Genomic DNA, 17,957 nt, shown 5'->3' on the forward strand with positions numbered 1-17,957 from the left:
GAGGCACACATACACAATACATACATCACACACAGTACACGGTACACATGGGGCACACACATACATGAGACATACATGGGCTGGTGATGAGGCCGCTAGCCCCCAGGCAATGCCTCAGGGGCCCTCTCCAGACGGTACCGATGTTGAGGAAGGCAGCGACCACTGCCCGCTTGGCCAGCCAGAGACAAGACCTCCATTCCCCAGCAGCAGCAGCACCACCGTGTTCACGGGGCTGAGGCCGGCAGGGGAGAGAGGTGATGTAGCACATCCAGCAGCGGGGAAGTCCGGGCGGCTGTGGAGCTGCAGCTGGAAGTGACTGACCAGAGACAGAGGGCGCCCCCCGTGCCCCATCCAGCGTCGCATACTCTTGTTACCATGGTACCCGGGATTTGATTCCGGCGTGATGACGTCACACGCCGACTGCGTTCCCCACCTGTCCTGGTTACCGCAGCTGGATGCGCTCCTCCCGCCGTCTGCTGCTCCGGGCTGTGGCCGGGGTGATGAGCTTGTGTGCGGGGGGGTGCGCGGGCCCTGAGGCCGTCCCGCTGCTGCGGCTGCCGGCGGTGTCCGGGGCTGAGCCCAGCCGGTGTAATGACGTGCTGCTGTGCCCGCCGCGGGGGAGAGCGCAGCGGCTGCACCACGTGGTCTACTTCCCGGGGGACGTGCAGGTGAGTGCGGGGTGTGTGTCTCTGGCTGGTATCCTCTCACACATTCATCCTGGAGGTTCAGTATTCAGACAAGGAGCAATAGCCGCTGACCTTTACATTGTATGGGGTAGGCAGGGCCGGTGCTAGGGTGTTCGGCGCCCTCCTGCAAACTATAAAATTGCGCCCTCCCTCTCTTAACTCCATAAAGGGTCAGTGTGCGTCACAAAAGAGGGGGATTTACCGGGAGAGTGAAGGCAGGGAGGGTGAGGGCAGGGACGCTGAAGGGTGGTTACAGGGAGGGTGAGGGCAGTTACAGGGAGGGTGAGGGCAGGTACGCTGAAGGGTGGTTACAGGGAGGGTGAGGGCAGTGACGGAGTTACAGGGAGGGTGAGGGCTGGGACGCTGAAGGGTGGTTACAGGGAGGGTGAGGGCAGGGACGCTGAGGGAGAATTACAGGGAGGGTGAGGGCAGGGACGCTGAGGGGGAGTTACAGGGAGGGTGAGGGCAGGGATGCTGAGGGAGAGTTACAGGGAGGGTGAGGGCAGGGATGCTGAAGGGTGGTTACGGAGGGTGAGGGCAGGGATGCTGAAGGGTGGTTACAGGGAGGGTGAGGGCAGTGACGAAGTTACAGGGAGGGTGAGGGCAGGGACGCTGAGGGAGAGTTACAGGGAGGGTGAGGGCAGGGACGCTGAGGGAGAGTTGCAGGGAGGGTGAGGGCAGGGACGCTGAGGGAGAGTTACAGGGAGGGTGAGGGCAGGGACGCTGAAGGATGGTTACAGGGAGGGTGAGGGCAGTGACGGAGTTACAGGGAGGGTGAGGGCAGGGACGCTGAGGGAGAGTTACAGGGAGGGTGAGGGCAGGGACGCTGAGGGAGAGTTACAGGGAGGGTGAGGGCAGGGACGGAGTTACAGGGAGGGTGAGGGCAGGGACGCTGAGGGGGAGTTACAGGGAGGGTGAGGGCAGGGACGCTGAGGGGGAGTTACAGGGAGGGTGAGGGCAGGGACGCTGAGGGAGAGTTACAGGGAGGGTGAGGGCAGGGACGCTGAGGGGGAGTTACAGGGAGGGTGAGGGAGAGTTACAGAGAGGGTGAGGGCAGGGATGCTGAGGGAGAGTTACAGAGAGGGTGAGGGCAGGGATGCTGAGGGAGAGTTACAGAGAGGGTGAGGGCAGGGATGCTGAGGGAGAGTTACAGAGAGGGTGAGGGCAAGGATGCTGAGGGGGAGTTACAGAGAGGGTGAGGGTTGGGATGCTGAGAGAGAGTTACAGGGAGGGTGAGGGCAGGGACGCTGAGGGGGAGTTACAGAGGGTGAGGGTTGGGATGCTGAGAGAGAGTTACAGGGAGGGTGAGGGCAGGGACACTGAGAGAGAGTTACAGAGAGGGCGAGGGCAGGGACGCTGAGGGAGAATTACAGAGAGGCTGAGGGAGAATTACAGAGAGGGTGAGGGCAAGGATGCTGAGGGGGAGTTACAGGGAGGGTGAGGGCAGGGACGCTGAGGGGGAGTTACAGGGAGGGTGAGGGCAGGGACGCGTGCGGTGGTCTTCCTGGGCAGACAGGCGCAGTGGCGGAACTAGAGAATAGTGGGTCCAGGTGCAACAATATGCATTGGGCCCCATCCCATATTAAAAATAGGGAAATAGCATCCCCCAAAATATGGTTTGTCTCACTAATAAGGTGTGTCGCCACACAATAGTACTCCCAATTCACGTTACACTACACAGTAGAGAGCCTTATACACCGTATGCCACAACAGTAGAGAAGCTTAAACACGGTACGCCACACAGTAGAGAGCCTTATACACGTTGCGCCATACAGTAGAGAGCCTTATACAGGGTACGCCAGACAGTAGAGAAGCTTATACATGGTACACCACACAGTAGAGAGCCTTATACATGTTGCGCCACAGTTTAGAGCCCTATACAGGGTACGCCACACAATAGAGAAGATTATACATGTTAAAACACATAGGGGGTATTCAATTATTGCCAGATTTTTTGACCAGTCGAAAAATCGGCAAATTATCGTCTGTTATTAGGGCGAATTAGATTCGCCCTTTTCAATGCCTGTGCCGTTTTTTTTGACTTGTTGAAAAGTCCAGCACTGGCAAAAACCACGTGAATCTGCGAATTTGCAGCCGATCTACAAGTTTTGTCGAATTTGGGGGCGTTTTCGCCCATGCCGATTCGACAAAAAAGGGGGGAAATTCATGGGTGAAAAGAGATTTAAAATCTGGCTCAAAACGCCCGCAATTGAATACCCATGGTCCAATTTGGCACATATAGTAGAGAAACTTATACACATTACGCCACACAGTTGAGAGGTTTATACACGATATGCCACACAGCACAGAAGCTTATACACGGTACGCCACACAGTACAGACGCTTATACACGGTACGCCGCACAGTACAGAAGCTTATACACGGTACGCCACACAGTACAGACACTTATACACGGTACGCCAAACAGTACAGACGCTTATACACAGTACGCCGCACAGTACAGGCGCTTATACACAGTACGCCGCACAGTACAGACGCTTATACACAGTACGCCGCACAGTACAGGCGCTTATACACAGTACGCCGCACAGTACAGAAGCTTATACACAGTACGCCGCACAGTACAGAGATGCACACGTCAACATTTACTACCGGGAATGTGAGATAGATAGATAGATAGATAGATAGATAAAGATGTGGCCAGCCTCATTGTTGCCGCAATGTGTAGGAACCGGCATACGCATCATGGCAAGCAGACAGTGAACGCCGTGCTGCGGCTATTCGCAGCCTCCGTTCACTCCATAGAAGTACACATGCGCGATTCATAGACATGGGCACACCAGTGGCGCCATCCATGCCGCGATGCGTACGCATCATGGGATGGATGAGTGTGGCTACTGTAGATATTGATATACACACACACACATAGTAAAACACACACATACATACATACATACATACATACATACAGCTAAACACACAGCAAAATACATATACAGTATACACAGAAAAACACACATAGCTAAACACACACACACCTAAACAGACATAGGAAAATACATATACAGTATATGCAGAAACACACACACCCATAGCTAAACACACACTCTTTACTTTCCATGTGTTTTCTTTTTCCACACTTTCACACTGTGCACCTCCTGGCTCTGGCTCCATCAAGGTTCCTCACTGCAGGGGCTGAGTACACTGACTCACTCTTCAGTACACACACCACAGACTGCTGCCGAGACTCCCCCTCCTCCCTCCCCCGTATGTCCCAGTATGCAGTGAGGGCCAACACGGAGACCAGGAAGCTGAGAGCTGCAGCAGCAGTGCGGTGCAGAGATGAAGGGTGATGTGGCTGATCAGCCTCTCACTGGCGCCGGGGAACGGTGCCAGTGAGGCTTTCTCTGTTAGAACATGTAGCTCAGTGGCGTCAGTGTGACTCACTACACTGCTGCCGGCTGCGGGCTCCTACACAGCGCTGGGCGGCTCCATGAGTGAGGAGGCAGGGAGAGGGGCGGCACCATCAGTGAGGAGGCAGGGAGAGGGGCGGTTCCATCAGTGAGGAGACACGGAGAGGGGCGGCTCCATCAGTGAAGAGGCAGGGAGAGGGGCGGCACCATCAGTGAAGAGGCAGGGAGAGGGGCGGCTCCATCAGTGAAGAGGCAGGGAGAGGGGAGAGGGGCGGCACCATCAGTGAGGAGGCAGGGAGAGGGGCGGCTCCATCAGTGAGGAGGCAGGGAGAAGGGCGGCACCATCAGTGAAGAGGCAGGGAGAGGGGCGGCTCCATCAGTGAGGAGACACGGAGAGGGGCGGCTCCATCAGTGAGGAGGCAGGGAGAGGGGCGGCACCATCAGTGAAGAGGCAGGGAGAGGGGCGGCTCCATCAGTGAGGAGACACGGAGAGGGGCGGCTCCATCAGTGAGGAGGCAGGGAGAGGGGCGGCACCATCAGTGAAGAGGCAGGGAGAGGGGCGGCACCATCAGTGAGGAGACACGGAGAGGGGCGGCTCCATCAGTGAGGAGACACGGAGAGGGGCGGCTCCATCAGTGAGGAGGCAGGGAGAGGGGCGGCTCCATCAGTGAGGAGGCAGGGAGAGGGGCGGCTCCATCAGTGAGGAGACACGGAGAGGGGCGGCTCCATCAGTGAGGAGACACGGAGAGGGGCGGCTCCATCAGTGAGGAGGCAGGGAGAGGGGCGGCACCATCAGTGAAGAGGCAGGGAGAGGGGCGGCTCCATCAGTGAGGAGGCAGGGAGAGGGGCGGCTCCATCAGTGAGGAGGCAGGGAGAGGGGCGGCTCCATCAGTGAGGAGACACGGAGAGGGGCGGCTCCATTAGTGAGGAGGCAGGGAGAGGGGCGGCTCCATCAGTGAGGAGACACGGAGAGGGGCGGCTCCATCAGTGAGGAGGCAGGGAGAGGGGCGGCTCCATCAGTGAGGAGGCAGGGAGAGGGGCGGCTCCATCAGTGAGGAGGCAGGGAGAGGGGCGGCTCCATCAGTGAGGAGGCAGGGAGAGGGGCGGCTCCATCCGTGAGGAGACACGGAGAGGGGCGGCTCCATCAGTGAGGAGGCAGGGAGAGGGGCGGCACCATCAGTGAAGAGGCAGGGAGAGGGGCGGCTCCATCAGTGAGGAGGCAGGGAGAGGGGCGGCACCATCAGTGAAGAGGCAGGGAGAGGGGCGGCACCATCAGTGAGGAGGCAGGGAGAGGGCCGGCTCCATCAGTGAAGAGGCAGGGAGAGGGGCGGCTCCATCAGTGAGGAGGCAGGGAGAGGGGCGGCTCCATCAGTGAGGAGGCAGGGAGAGGGGCGGCTCCATCAGGGAGAGGGGCGGCTCCATCAGTGAGGAGGCAGGGAGAGGGGCGGCTCCATCAGTGAGGAGGCAGGGAGAGGGGCGGCTCCATCAGTGAGGAGGCAGGGAGAGGGGCGGCTCCATCAGTGAGGAGGCAGGGAGAGGGGCGGCTCCATCAGTGAGGAGGCAGGGAGAGGGGCGGCTCCATCAGTGAGGAGGCAGGGAGAGGGGCGGCTCCATCAGTGAGGTGCCGCTGCTGTCGTCTGTCAGAGTGACAGGCGCTGGCAGCCGGCATCAACAGCGCACATCAGAGCAAGGTCGCAGAGCGGGAAGAGCGCCTCTCTGACCCAGCGCCTCCCTGCTTTGCAGGACCTTGCTGAGCGGGTAGCGCCGGCCCTGGGGGTAGGGCTCACTGTTACACTTATTACTATAGAGGGAACTGCTCTATATGGGGGGGGGGGGGGAGTTCCAGGTGCTCGGAACCCCCTCCTCCGTGTGCGTCACTGCTCCATCTAGACAGCCGTATGGAAGCCGTTTTCCAGAGGGACATCTGGTAATACAGACAACCATCCAGCCGTCCCATACAGAGATTCCTGCAGCGAGGTACACTGGTATTCCACAAGGAATGACATTGGGGTGTAGAGTAGGATCTTGATCCGAGGCACCAACAGGCTAAAAGCTTTGACTGTTCCCAAGATGCTCAGCGCCACCTTCTCTATAACCCCACCTCCATGCACAGGAGCTCAGTTTCGTTAACCAGCCCAATGCAGTAGCAGGAAAAGAGACGATGGGGGTCATTCCGAGTTGTTCGCTCGCTAGCTGCTTTTAGCAGCATTGCACACGCTAAGCCGCCACCTACTGGGAGTGTATCTTAGCTTAGCAGAAGTGCGAACGAAAGATTAGCAGAATTGCGAATAGAAATTTCTTAGCAGTTTCTGAGTAGCTCCAGACTTACTCTGCCATTGCGACCAGCTCAGTCCTTTTCGTTCCTGGTTTGACGGCACAAACACACCCAGCGTTCGCCCAGCCACTCCCGCGTTTTGGAAGATCCAACAGACCGAGTAGAATGGGCTTTGATGGTAGCAGGAGCTGGAAGTCCAGCCTGCACATAAGCTTGTGCAATCACCATTCTAATCCATCTGGCCAGCCACGTTTGTGAAAACCAAACAGTACAAAGAGAGAATCAGATTTCCTAAAGGAGGCAGTCCTCTTCGCTTAGATACGGAGAGCCTGTACCACATCCAAAGACCACTCTTTGGAGGATAAATCCGGACAGACAAAGGCCGGGTTAGGGTGTCTCGCTACCCTGGGGGTAGCGAGCTGAAATGATGATGCCATGCCCGTCAGAAACAGAACAGGTGTAGAAGGGGGCGGAAAGAATTGAATACCGCCCATTGTATCTTTTCTCTAACGTCCTAGTGGATGCTGGGGACTCCGTCAGGACCATGGGGAATAGCGGGCTCCGCAGGAGACAGGGCACATCTAAAAAGCTTTTTAGGTCACATGGTGTGTACTGGCTCCTCCCCCTATGACCCTCCTCCAAGCCTCAGTTAGGTTTTTGTGCCCGTCCGAGAAGGGTGCAATCTGGATGGCTCTCTTAAAGAGCTGTTTGGAAAAGTTTTTTTTTTTTTTAGGTTTTCACTCAGTGATTCCTGCTGGCAACAGGATCACTGCAACGAGGGACTTAGGGGAGAGATCTCCAACTCACCTGCGTGCAGGATGGATTGGGATCTTAGGCTACTGGACACTGAGCTCCAGAGGGAGTCGGAACACAGGTCAGCCTGGGGTTCGTCCCGGAGCCGCGCCGCCGATCCCCCTTACAGACGCTGAAGACGGCAGAGACGGAGGTCCGGAAACAGGCGGCAGAAGACTTCACAGTCTTCAGAGAGGTAGCGCACAGCACTGCAGCTGTGCGCCATTGTTGTCACACGGCTCACTGACATGGTCACGGAGGGTGCAGGGCGCTGCTGGGGGCGCCCTGGGCAGCAATATAAATACCTATTTGGCAAAATAAATACATCACATATAGCCATTAAGGCTATATGTATGTATTTTAACCCAGGCCAGTTCTTAAAAAACCGGGAGGAAAAGCCCGCCGATAAAGGGGCGGAGCTTATTCTCCTCAGCACACAGCGCCATTTTCCCTCACAGAAAGGCTGAGGGGAAGGCTCCCATGCTCTCCCCTGCACTGCACTGCAGAAACAGGGTTAAAACAGAGAGGGGGGGCACTGATTTGGCGATATAAATATATATTAAATGCTATAAGGGAGGAACACTTATATAAAGGTTGTCCCTGTATAATTATAGCATTTTGGTGTGTGCTGGCAAACTCTCCCTCTGTCTCCCCAAAGGGCTAGTGGGTCCTGTCCTCTATCAGAGCATTCCCTGTGTGTGTGCTGTAAGTCGGTACGTGTGTGTCGACATGTATGAGGAAAATGTTGGTGAGGAGGCGGAGCACATTGCCTGTAATGGTGATGTCACTCTCTAGGGAGTCGACACCAGAATGGATGGCTTACTTGTGGAAGTACGTGATCATGTCAACACGCTGCAAGCCGGTTGACGACATGAGACGACCGGCAAACAAATTAGTACCTGTCCAGGCGTCTCAGACACCGTCAGGGGCTTGTAAAAACGCCCATTTACCTCACGGACACTGACTCCAGTGTCGACGGTGAAGAAACAAACGTATTTTCCTTTAGGGCCACACGTTACATGTTAAGGGCATGAAGGAGGTGTTACATATTTCTGATACTACAAGTACCACAAATAAGGGTATTTTGTAGGGTGTGAATAAACTACTTGTAGTTTTGCCTGAATCAGATAAATTAAATGAAGTGTGTGGTGATACGTGGGGTTCCTCCGATAGAAAGTTATGGGCGGTATACCCTTTCCCGCCAGAAGTAAGGGCGAGTTGGGAAACACACCTTAGGGTGGATAAGGCGCTCACACGCTTATAAAAACAAGTGGCGTTACCGTCTCCAGATACGGCCGCCCTCAAGGAGCCAGCTGATAAGAAGCTGAAAAATAGCCTAAGAAGTATATACACACATACTGGTGTTATACTACGACCAGCAATCGCCTCAGACTGGATGTGCAGCGCTGAGGGGGCTTGGTCGGATTTCCTGACTGAAAATTTTGATACCCTTGACAGGGACAAGATTTTATTGTCTATAGAGCATTTTAAGGATGCATTTCTATATATGCGTGATGCGCAGAGGGATATTTGCATTCTGGCATCAAGAGTAAATGTGATGTCCATATCTGCCAGACGAAGACACGACAGTGGTCAGGTGAGGCAGATTCCAGACGGCACATGGAAGTATTGCCGTATAAAGGGGCGGTCCATCGGACCTGGTGGCCATGGCAACAGCTGAAAAATCCACCTTTTGTTACCCCGAGTCACATCTCAACAGAAAAGGACACAGTCTTTTCAGTCTCAGTCCTTTCGTCTCCATACGGGCAGGCGGGCAAAGGCCAGTCATATCTGCTCAGGGGTAGAGGAAAGGGAAGAAGACTGCAGCAAGCAGCCCATTCCCAGGAACAGAAGCCCTTCACAGCTTCTGCCAAGTCCGCAGCATGACGCTGGGGCAGTACAAGCGGACTCAGGTGCGGTAGGGGGTCATCTCAAGAGTTTCAGCACGCAGTGGGCTCACTTGCAAGGGGACTCCTGGATCCTACATGTAGTATCCCAGGTGTACATTGGAAATTCGAGATGTCTCCTCCTCACAAGTTCCGGAAGTCTGTTTTACCAACGTCTACCTCCGACAGGGAGGTAGTATTGGAAACAATTCACAGGCTGTATTCCCAGCAGGGGATAATCAAAGTACCCCTCCTACAACAAGGGAGGGGGTATTATTCCACACTATATTGTGGTACTGAAGCCAAACGGCTCGGTGAGATCTGAAATATTTGAACACTTACATACAAGCGTTCAAATCAAGATGGAGTCACTCAGAGCAGTGATAGCGAACCAGGAAGGGGACGATATGGTGTCACTGGATATCAGGGACACTTACCTACATGTCCAAAATTGCCCTTCTCACCAAGGGTACCTCAGGTTCGTGGTACAGAACTGTCACTATCAGTTCAGACGCTGCCGTTTGGATTGTCCACGGCGCCACGGGTCTTTACCAAGGTATTGGCCGAAATGATGATTCTTCTTAAAATAAACTGGTACGCTTCCCTGATAAGGGCAAGGTCCAGAGAACAGTTGGAGGTCGGAGTAGCACTATCTTTAATAGTTCTACGACAGCACGAGTGGATTCTAAATATTCCAAAATCGCAGCTTTTCCGAGGACACGTCTACTGTTCCTAGGGATGATTCTGGACACAGTCCAGAAAAAGGTGTTTCTCCCAGAGGAGAAAGCCAGGGAGTTATCCGAGCTAATCGGGATCCTCCTAAAACCAGGAAAAGTGTCAGTGCATCAGTGCACAAGAGTCCTGGTAAAAATGGTGGCTTATTACGAAGCAATTCCATTCGGCAGATTTCACGCAAGAACTCTTCAGTGGGATCTGCTGGACAAATGGTCCGGATCGCATCTTCAGATGCATCAGCGGATAACCCTATATCTAAGGACAAGGGTGTCTCTCCTGTGGTGATTACAGAGTGCTCATCTTCTAGAGGGCCACAGATTCAGCATTCAGGATTGGATGCTGGTGACCACGGAGGCCAGCCTGAGAGGCTGGGGAGCAGTCACACAGGGAAAAAAAAAAAAAAAAAAAAAATTTCCAGGAAAGTGTGATCAAGTCTGGAGAATTCTCTCCACATAGATGGAGTTAAGAGCAAAATTATAATGCTCTAAACTTAGCAAGACCTCTGCTTCAAGGTCAGCCGGTATTGATCCAGTGGGATAACATCACGGCAGTCGCCCACGTAAACAGAAAGGGCGGCACAAGAAGCTGGAGGGCAGTGAAAAAACTGCAAGGATTTTTCGCTAGGCGGAAAATCATGTGATAGCACTGTCAGCAGTGTTCTCTCCGGGAGTGGACGACTGGGAAGCAGACTTCCTCAGCAGGCATGACCTCCACCCGGGAGAGTGGGAACTTCATAGGGAAGTTTTTCCGCATAATTGTGAACCATTGGCAAAGACCAAAGGTGGAAATGATGGCGTCCCGCCCGAACAAAAAACGGGACAGGTATTGCGCCAGGTCATGAGACCTTCAGGCGATAGCTGTGGATGTCCTGGTAACACCGTGGGTGTAACAGTCTGTGTATGTGTTCCCTCCTCTGCTTCTCATAACCAAGGTATTGAGAATTATAAGACATAGAGGAGTATGAACTATACTCGTGACTCCGGATTGGCCAAGAGGGACTTGGTACCCGGAACTTCAAGAGATGCTCACAGAGGACTAAGGGCCTGGGGAGCTAAGAAGGGACTTGCTTCAGCAGGTACCATGTCTATTCCAAGACTTACCGCGGCTGCGTTTGACGGCATGGCAGTTGAATGCCGGATCCTGAAGGAAAAAGGCATTCCATAAGAGGTCATACCTACCCTGGTCAAAGCCAGGAAGGAGGTGACCGCACAACGTCATCACCACATGTGGTGAAAATATGTTGCGTGGGTGAGGCCAGGAAGGCCCCACGAAGAAAATTCAACTAGGTCGATTTCTACACTTCCTGAAAACAGGAGTGTTTTGAGCCTAAAATTGGGGTTCTTTAAGGTTTTAAGTTTCGGCCCTGTAGAATTTCTTCCGGAAAGAATTGACTTCAGTTCCTGAAGTCCAGATTGTCAAGGGAGTATTGCATATACACCCCTTTTTTGTGCCTTTAGTGGCACCGTGTGATCTCAACATAGTGTTGGGATTCCTTAAAATCATATTGGTTTGAACCGCTCAAATCTGTGGATTTGAAATATCTCACATGGAAAGTGAACATGCTGTTGACCAATATCTCACATGGACAGTGACCATGCTGTTGGTCCTGGCCTCGGCCAGGCGATTGTCAGAATGGGCGGCTTTGTCTTATAAAAGCCATATTTAATTTTCCATTCGGACAGGGCAGAACTGGGACTCGTCTCCAGTTTTCTTCCTAAGGGGGTGTCAGGTTTTCACCTGAAACAACCTATTATGGTGCCTGCGGCTACTAGGGACTTGGAGGACTCCAAGTTACTAGACGTTGTCAGGACCCTAAAAATATATTTATATATATATAGTTTAGGACGGCTGGAGTCAGAAAGTCTGACTTGCTGTTTATATTGTATGCATCCAACAAGATGGGTGCTCCTGCGTCTAAACAGACGATTGCACGTTGGATCTGTAGCACAATCCAACTTGCACATTCTGTGGCAGGCCTGCCACAGCCTAAATCTGTAAAGGCCCACTCCACTAGGAAAGTGGGCGCATCTTGGGCGGCTGCCCGAGGGGTCTCGGCATTACAACTTTGCCGAGCAACTACGTGGTCAGGGGAGAACACGTTTGTAAAAGTTTACAAATTTGATACTCTGGCTAAGGAGGACCTGGAGTTCTCTCATTCGGTGCTGCAGAGTCATCCGCACTCTCCCGCCCGTTTGGGAGCTTTGGTATAATCCCCATGGTCCTGACGGAGTCCCCAGCATCCACTAGGACGTTAGAGAAAATAAGAATTTACTTACCGATAATTCTATTTCTCGTAGTCCGTAGTGGATGCTGGGCGCCCATCCCAAGTGCGGATTGTCTGCAATGCTTGTACATAGTTATTGTTACAAAAATCGGGTTATTACTATTGTTGTGAGCCATCTTTCAGAGGCTACTTCGTTTTGTTATCATACTGTTAACTGGGTTCAGATCACAAGTTGTACGGTGTGATTGGTGTGGCTGGTATGAGTCTTACCCGGGATTCAAGATCCTTCCTTATTGTGTACGCTCGTCCGGGCACAGTACCTAACTGAGGCTTGGAGGAGGGTCATAGGGGGAGGAGCCAGTACACACCATGTGACCTAAAAAGCTTTTTAGATGTGCCCTGTCTCCTGCGGAGCCCGCTATTCCCCATGGTCCTGACGGAGTCCCCAGCATCCACTACGGACTACGAGAAATAGAATTATTGGTAAGTAAATTCTTATTTTTAATAAGAGTGTGATTGTCAATTGATACATTGGGGTCGATTCAATTCAGCGACAGTTGAATAGCGCCGGGAGTTTAACTCCCGGCACAATTCAATACGGTGCTAAGTGACACCAATTGTCGGGAATTCTTCTCTCACCCCCAGGGGATGAGAGAGGAAATCCGACAAAAGTGCTGCCGCGAGGCTGAATCTGTCGGGAATCAGCATCACGGCGGGTAAGTTAAGTCGGAGAATGACCGTTCTCCTGACAATTCAACCTAAGTCGGCGAGAACGGGCCTTCGCCGACTTAACTTGAGCTGAATTAAATAGCGACGGGAGCTAACTCCCGGCGCTATTCAATTGTCGCTGAATTGAATCGACCCCATTGTCAAAAATAGGTTTACAATCTTCTCTACAACTTGCTAGCAAAGGAGTAACAATGTAGTAATTGATATTGTGGCAGCTTTTAATAGGCAGAGTAATTCTCTGTGTGTGTTTAAGGTGTAAACTGATTAGTGTTGGTCTGTTTAATATATTCCAGTGCGCTGTGACAATTTAGTGTGTTCTTTCTGAGGGCTGAGCATCCTTTGGGTTTACAGCAGCAAAGGAATAAAATTCAGATCAGACGTTTGGACATTTTGATCATTTCCCCTTTTTCTCGCCTGGTACAAGTGAGCTGCCAGACCCTGTGAGACTATACTTGTGTCGCACATCTTTTTCAAATCTGGTTATCCAAAGATGTGACTAGGACGCACCAGCAGAGACTGCTGATTAATGTGACATGCGACACTTGTGTATCTGTGTACAACTGAGTTTGTATATGTACAGATTCAGACTCTGTTGCAAATATATTTTAATAGAAAGCAAGTTATACAATAGGTTTAAAGGTTCCCCCCTACACCCCCCCCCCCCCCCCCCCCCCCTCTTCCATTCTTTTCTCTATCGTCCTAAGTGGATGCTGGGGTTCCTGAAAGGACCATGGGGAATAGCGGCTCCGCAGGAGACAGGGCACAAAAAAGTAAAGCTTTACTAGGTCAGGTGGTGTGCACTGGCTCCTCCCCCTATGACCCTCCTCCAGACTCCAGTTAGATTTTGTGCCCGAACGAGAAGGGTGCAATCTAGGTGGCTCTCCTAAAGAGCTGCTTAGAGAAAGTTTAGTTTAGGTTTTTTTCTTTACAGTGAGTCCTGCTGGCAACAGGATCACTGCAACGTGGGACTTAGGGGGAAAGTAGTAAACTCACCTGCATGCAGAGTGGATTTGCTGCTTGGCTACTGGACACCATTAGCTCCAGAGGGATCGAACACAGGCCCAGCCGTGGAGTCCGGTCCCGGAGCCGCGCCGCCGACCCCCTTGCAGATGCTGAAGCGTGAAGAGGTCCGGAAACCGGCGGCTGAAGACTCCTCAGTCTTCATAAGGTAGCGCACAGCACTGCAGCTGTGCGCCATTTTCCTCTCAGCACACTTCACTGGGCAGTCACTGAGGGTGCAGAGCGCTGGGGGGGGGCGCTCTGAGAGGCAAAATATAAACCTTATACAAGGCTAAAAATACCTCACATATAGCCCATAGGGGCTATATGGAGATATTTAACCCCTGCCTGACTGGAAAAATAGCGGGAGAAGAACCCGCCGAAAAAGGGGCGGGGCCTATCTCCTCAGCACACGGCGCCATTTTCTGTCACAGCTCCGCTGGTCAGAACGGCTCCCAGGTCTCTCCCCTGCACTGCACTACAGAAACAGGGTAAAACAGAGAGGGGGGGCACATTAATGGCTATATATATATATATTAAAGCAGCTATAAGGGAGCACTTAATATAAGGATATCCCTTGTATATATAGCGCTTTGTGGTGTGTGCTGGCAGACTCTCCCTCTGTCTCCCCAAAAGGGCTAGTGGGTCCTGTCTTCATTAGAGCATTCCCTGTGAGTTTGCGGTGTGTGTCGGTACGTGGTGTCGACATGTATGAGGACGATATTGGTGTGGAGGCGGAGCAATTGCCAAATATGCAGATGTCACCCCCCAGGGGGTCGACACCAGAATGGATGCCTTTATTTGTGGAATTACGTGATGGTTTATCTTCCCTTAAACAGTCAGTTGAGGACATGAGGCGGCCGGACAATCAATTAATGCCTGTCCAGGCGCCTCAAACACCGTCAGGGGCTGTAAAACGCCCTTTGCCTCAGTCGGTCGACACAGACCCAGACACGGGCACTGATTCCAGTGACGACGGTAGAAATTCAAACGTATTTTCCAGTAGGGCCACACGTTATATGATTTTGGCAATGAAGGAGACGTTACATTTAGCTGATACTACAGATACCGTAAAACAGGGTATTATGTATGGTGTGAAAAAACTACAAACAGTTTTTCCTGAATCAGAAGAATTAAATGACGTGTGTGATGAAGCGTGGGTTGCTCCTGATAAAAAGTTGATAATTTCAAAAAAGTTATTGGCATTATACCCTTTCCCGCCAGAGGTTAGGGCGCGCTGGGAAACACCCCCTAAGGTGGACAAGGCGCTCACACGCTTATCCAAACAAGTGGCGTTACCCTCTCCTGAGACGGCCGCACTTAAGGATCCATCAGATAGAAAGATGGAAGTTATTCAAAAGAATATATACACACATGCAGGTGTTATACTACGACCAGCTATAGCAACTGCCTGGATGTGCAGTGCTGGAGTAGTTTGGTCAGAATCCCTGATTGAAAATATTGATACCCTAGATAGGGACAATGTTTTACTGTCGTTAGAACAAATAAAGGATGCATTTATCTATATGCGTGATGCACAGAGGGATATTTGCACACTGGCATCTCGGGTGAGTGCTATGTCCATTTCAGCCAGAAGAGCCTTATGGACACGACAGTGGACAGGCGATGCGGATTCAAAACGTCACATGGAGGTTTTGCCGTATAAAGGGGAGGAGTTATTTGGAGTTGGTCTATCAGACTTGGTGGCCACGGCTACTGCCGGGAAATCCACTTTTTTACCTCAAGTCACTCCCCAACAGAGAAAGGCACCGACCTTTCAACCGCAGCCTTTTCGCTCCTACAAAAATAAGAGAGCAAAGGGCTTGTCGTACCTGCCACGAGGCAGAGGAAGAGGGAAGAGACACCAACAGGCAGCTCCTTCCCAGGAACAGAAGCCCTCCCCGGCTCCTGCAAAAACCTCAGCATGACGCTGGGGCCTCTCAAGCGGACTCGGGGACAGTGGGGGGCCGTCTCAAAAATTACAGCGCGCAGTGGGCTCACTCGCAGGTAGACCCCTGGATCCTGCAGATAATATCTCAGGGGTACAGGTTGGAATTAGAGACGGATCCTCCTCATCGTTTCCTGAAGTCTGCCTTACCAACCGTCTCTTCCGAAAGGGAGAGGGTGTTGGAAGCCATTCACAAGCTGTACGCTCAGCAGGTGATAGTCAAAGTACCCCTATTACAACAAGGAAAGGGGTATTATTCCACTCTATTTGTGGTACCGAAGCCGGATGGCTCGGTAAGGCCTATTCTAAATCTGAAGTCCTTGAACCTCTACATAAAAAAGTTCAAGTTCAAGATGGAGTCACTCAGAGCAGTGATAGCGAACCTGGAAGAAGGGGACTTTATGGTATCCTTGGACATCAAGGATGCGTATCTACACGTTCCGATTTACCCCGCACACCAGGGGTACCTCAGGTTCATTGTTCAAAACTGTCACTATCAGTTTCAGACGCTGCCGTTCGGATTGTCCACGGCGCCTCGGGTCTTTACCAAGGTAATGGCCGAGATGATGATTCTTCTTCGAAGAAAAGGCGTATTAGTTATCCCATACTTGGACGATCTCCTAATAAGGGCAAGGTCCAGAGAACAGCTGGAGACAGCTTTAGCACTATCTCAAGAGGTGCTAAGACAACACGGGTGGATTCTGAATATTCCAAAATCCCATTTAATCCCGACAACTCGTCTGCTGTTCCTAGGAATGATTCTGGACACGGTTCAGAAAAAGGTTTTCCTTCCAGAGGAAAAAGCCAAGGAGTTATCCGATCTGGTCAGGAACCTCCTAAAACCAGGAAAAGTGTCAGTACATCAATGCACAAGAGTCCTGGGAAAAATGGTGGCTTCTTACGAAGCAATTCCATTCGGCAGATTCCATGCAAGAATATTCCAAAGGGATCTGTTGGACAAATGGTCAGGGTCGCATCTGCAGATGCACCTGCGAATAACCCTGTCACCAAAGACAAGGGTGTCACTTCTGTGGTGGTTGCAGAAGGCTCACCTATTAGAAGGCCGCAGATTCGGCATTCAGGATTGGATCCTGGTGACCACGGACGCCAGCCTGAGAGGCTGGGGAGCAGTCACACAAGGAAGAAACTTCCAGGGAGTATGGACGAGTCTGGAAAAGTCTCTTCACATAAACATTCTGGAACTAAGAGCAATCTACAATGCTCTAAGCCAGGCGGAACTTCTCCTGCAAGGAAAGCCGGTGTTGATTCAGTCGGACAACATCACGGCGGTCGCCCATGTAAACAGGCAGGGCGGCACAAGAAGCAGGAGTGCAATGGCAGAAGCTGCCAAGATTCTTCGCTGGGCGGAGAATCACGTGATAGCACTGTCAGCAGTGTTCATCCCGGGCGTGGACAACTGGGAAGCAGACTTCCTCAGCAGACACGATCTTCATCCGGGAGAGTGGGGTCTACATCCAGAAGTCTTCAACATGTTAATAGACCGTTGGGAAAGACCAATTGTAGACATGATGGCGTCTCGCCTCAACAAGAAACTGGACAAATATTGCGCCAGGTCAAGAGATCCACAGGCAATAGCTGTGGACGCACTGGTAACTCCTTGGGTGTACCAGTCAGTGTATGTGTTTCCTCCTCTGCCGCTCATACCAAAGGTATTGAAGATCATACGGCAAAGAAGAGTAAGAACAATACTAGTGGTTCCGGATTGGCCGAGAAGGACTTGGTATCCGGAACTTCAAGAGATGCTCACGGACGAACCGTGGCCTCTACCTCTGAGAAGGGACCTGCTACAGCAGGGTCCCTGTCTTTTTCAAGACTTACCGCGGCTGCGTTTGACGGCATGGCGGTTGAACGCCAGATCCTAAAAGGGAAAGGCATTCCAGAAGAAGTCATTCCTACCTTGATTAAGGCACGGAAGGAAGTCACCGTGAAACATTATCACCGCATTTGGCGAAAATATGTAGCGTGGTGCGAGGATCGGAGGGTTCCGACGGAGGAATTCCAACTGGGTCGTTTCCTACATTTCCTGCAATCAGGATTATCTATGGGTCTCAAATTGGGATCCATTAAGGTTCAAATTTCGGCCCTGTCTATATTCTTCCAAAAAGAATTGGCCTCTGTCCCTGAGGTCCAGACTTTTGTCAAGGGAGTACTGCATATACAGCCTCCTGTGGTGCCTCCGGTGGCACCGTGGGATCTAAATGTAGTTTTAGATTTCCTCAAATCCCATTGGTTTGAACCATTGAAAAAGGTGGATTTGAAATATCTCACATTGAAAGTGACTATGTTAC

The 17,957-nt window shown here is 52.0% G+C and overlaps 2 protein-coding genes across 11 annotated transcripts in view; one reads left to right on the forward strand and one right to left on the reverse strand.

Moving 5' to 3' along the window:
* Positions 1 to 521, reverse strand: part of LOC134944476 (ribulose-phosphate 3-epimerase-like) — a 50,034-nt gene extending 49,513 nt beyond the window's left edge. For 2 of the 9 annotated variants that reach the window (XM_063933062.1, XM_063933060.1), the window contains exon 1: positions 65 to 414. In XM_063933062.1, coding sequence (XP_063789132.1) covers positions 65 to 268 — 204 coding nt within the window. In that variant the 5' untranslated portion in view covers positions 269 to 414. Of the gene's footprint in view, positions 1 to 64 lie in introns of all 9 variants that reach the window. The other 7 variants (XM_063933065.1, XM_063933069.1, XM_063933068.1 and 4 more) reach the window with 7 other exon arrangements.
* Positions 456 to 17,957, forward strand: part of C7H2orf69 (chromosome 7 C2orf69 homolog) — a 116,048-nt gene continuing 98,546 nt past the window's right edge. The window contains exon 1 of one of the 2 annotated variants that reach the window (XM_063933059.1): positions 456 to 668. In XM_063933059.1, the coding sequence (XP_063789129.1) occupies positions 456 to 668 (213 nt within the window). The remainder of the gene's footprint in view (positions 669 to 17,957) is intronic. The other variant, XM_063933058.1, reaches the window with a different exon arrangement.

This window comes from Pseudophryne corroboree, chromosome 7, assembly GCF_028390025.1.
Source record: "Pseudophryne corroboree isolate aPseCor3 chromosome 7, aPseCor3.hap2, whole genome shotgun sequence".
NCBI classification, from domain to species: domain Eukaryota; kingdom Metazoa; phylum Chordata; class Amphibia; order Anura; family Myobatrachidae; genus Pseudophryne; species Pseudophryne corroboree.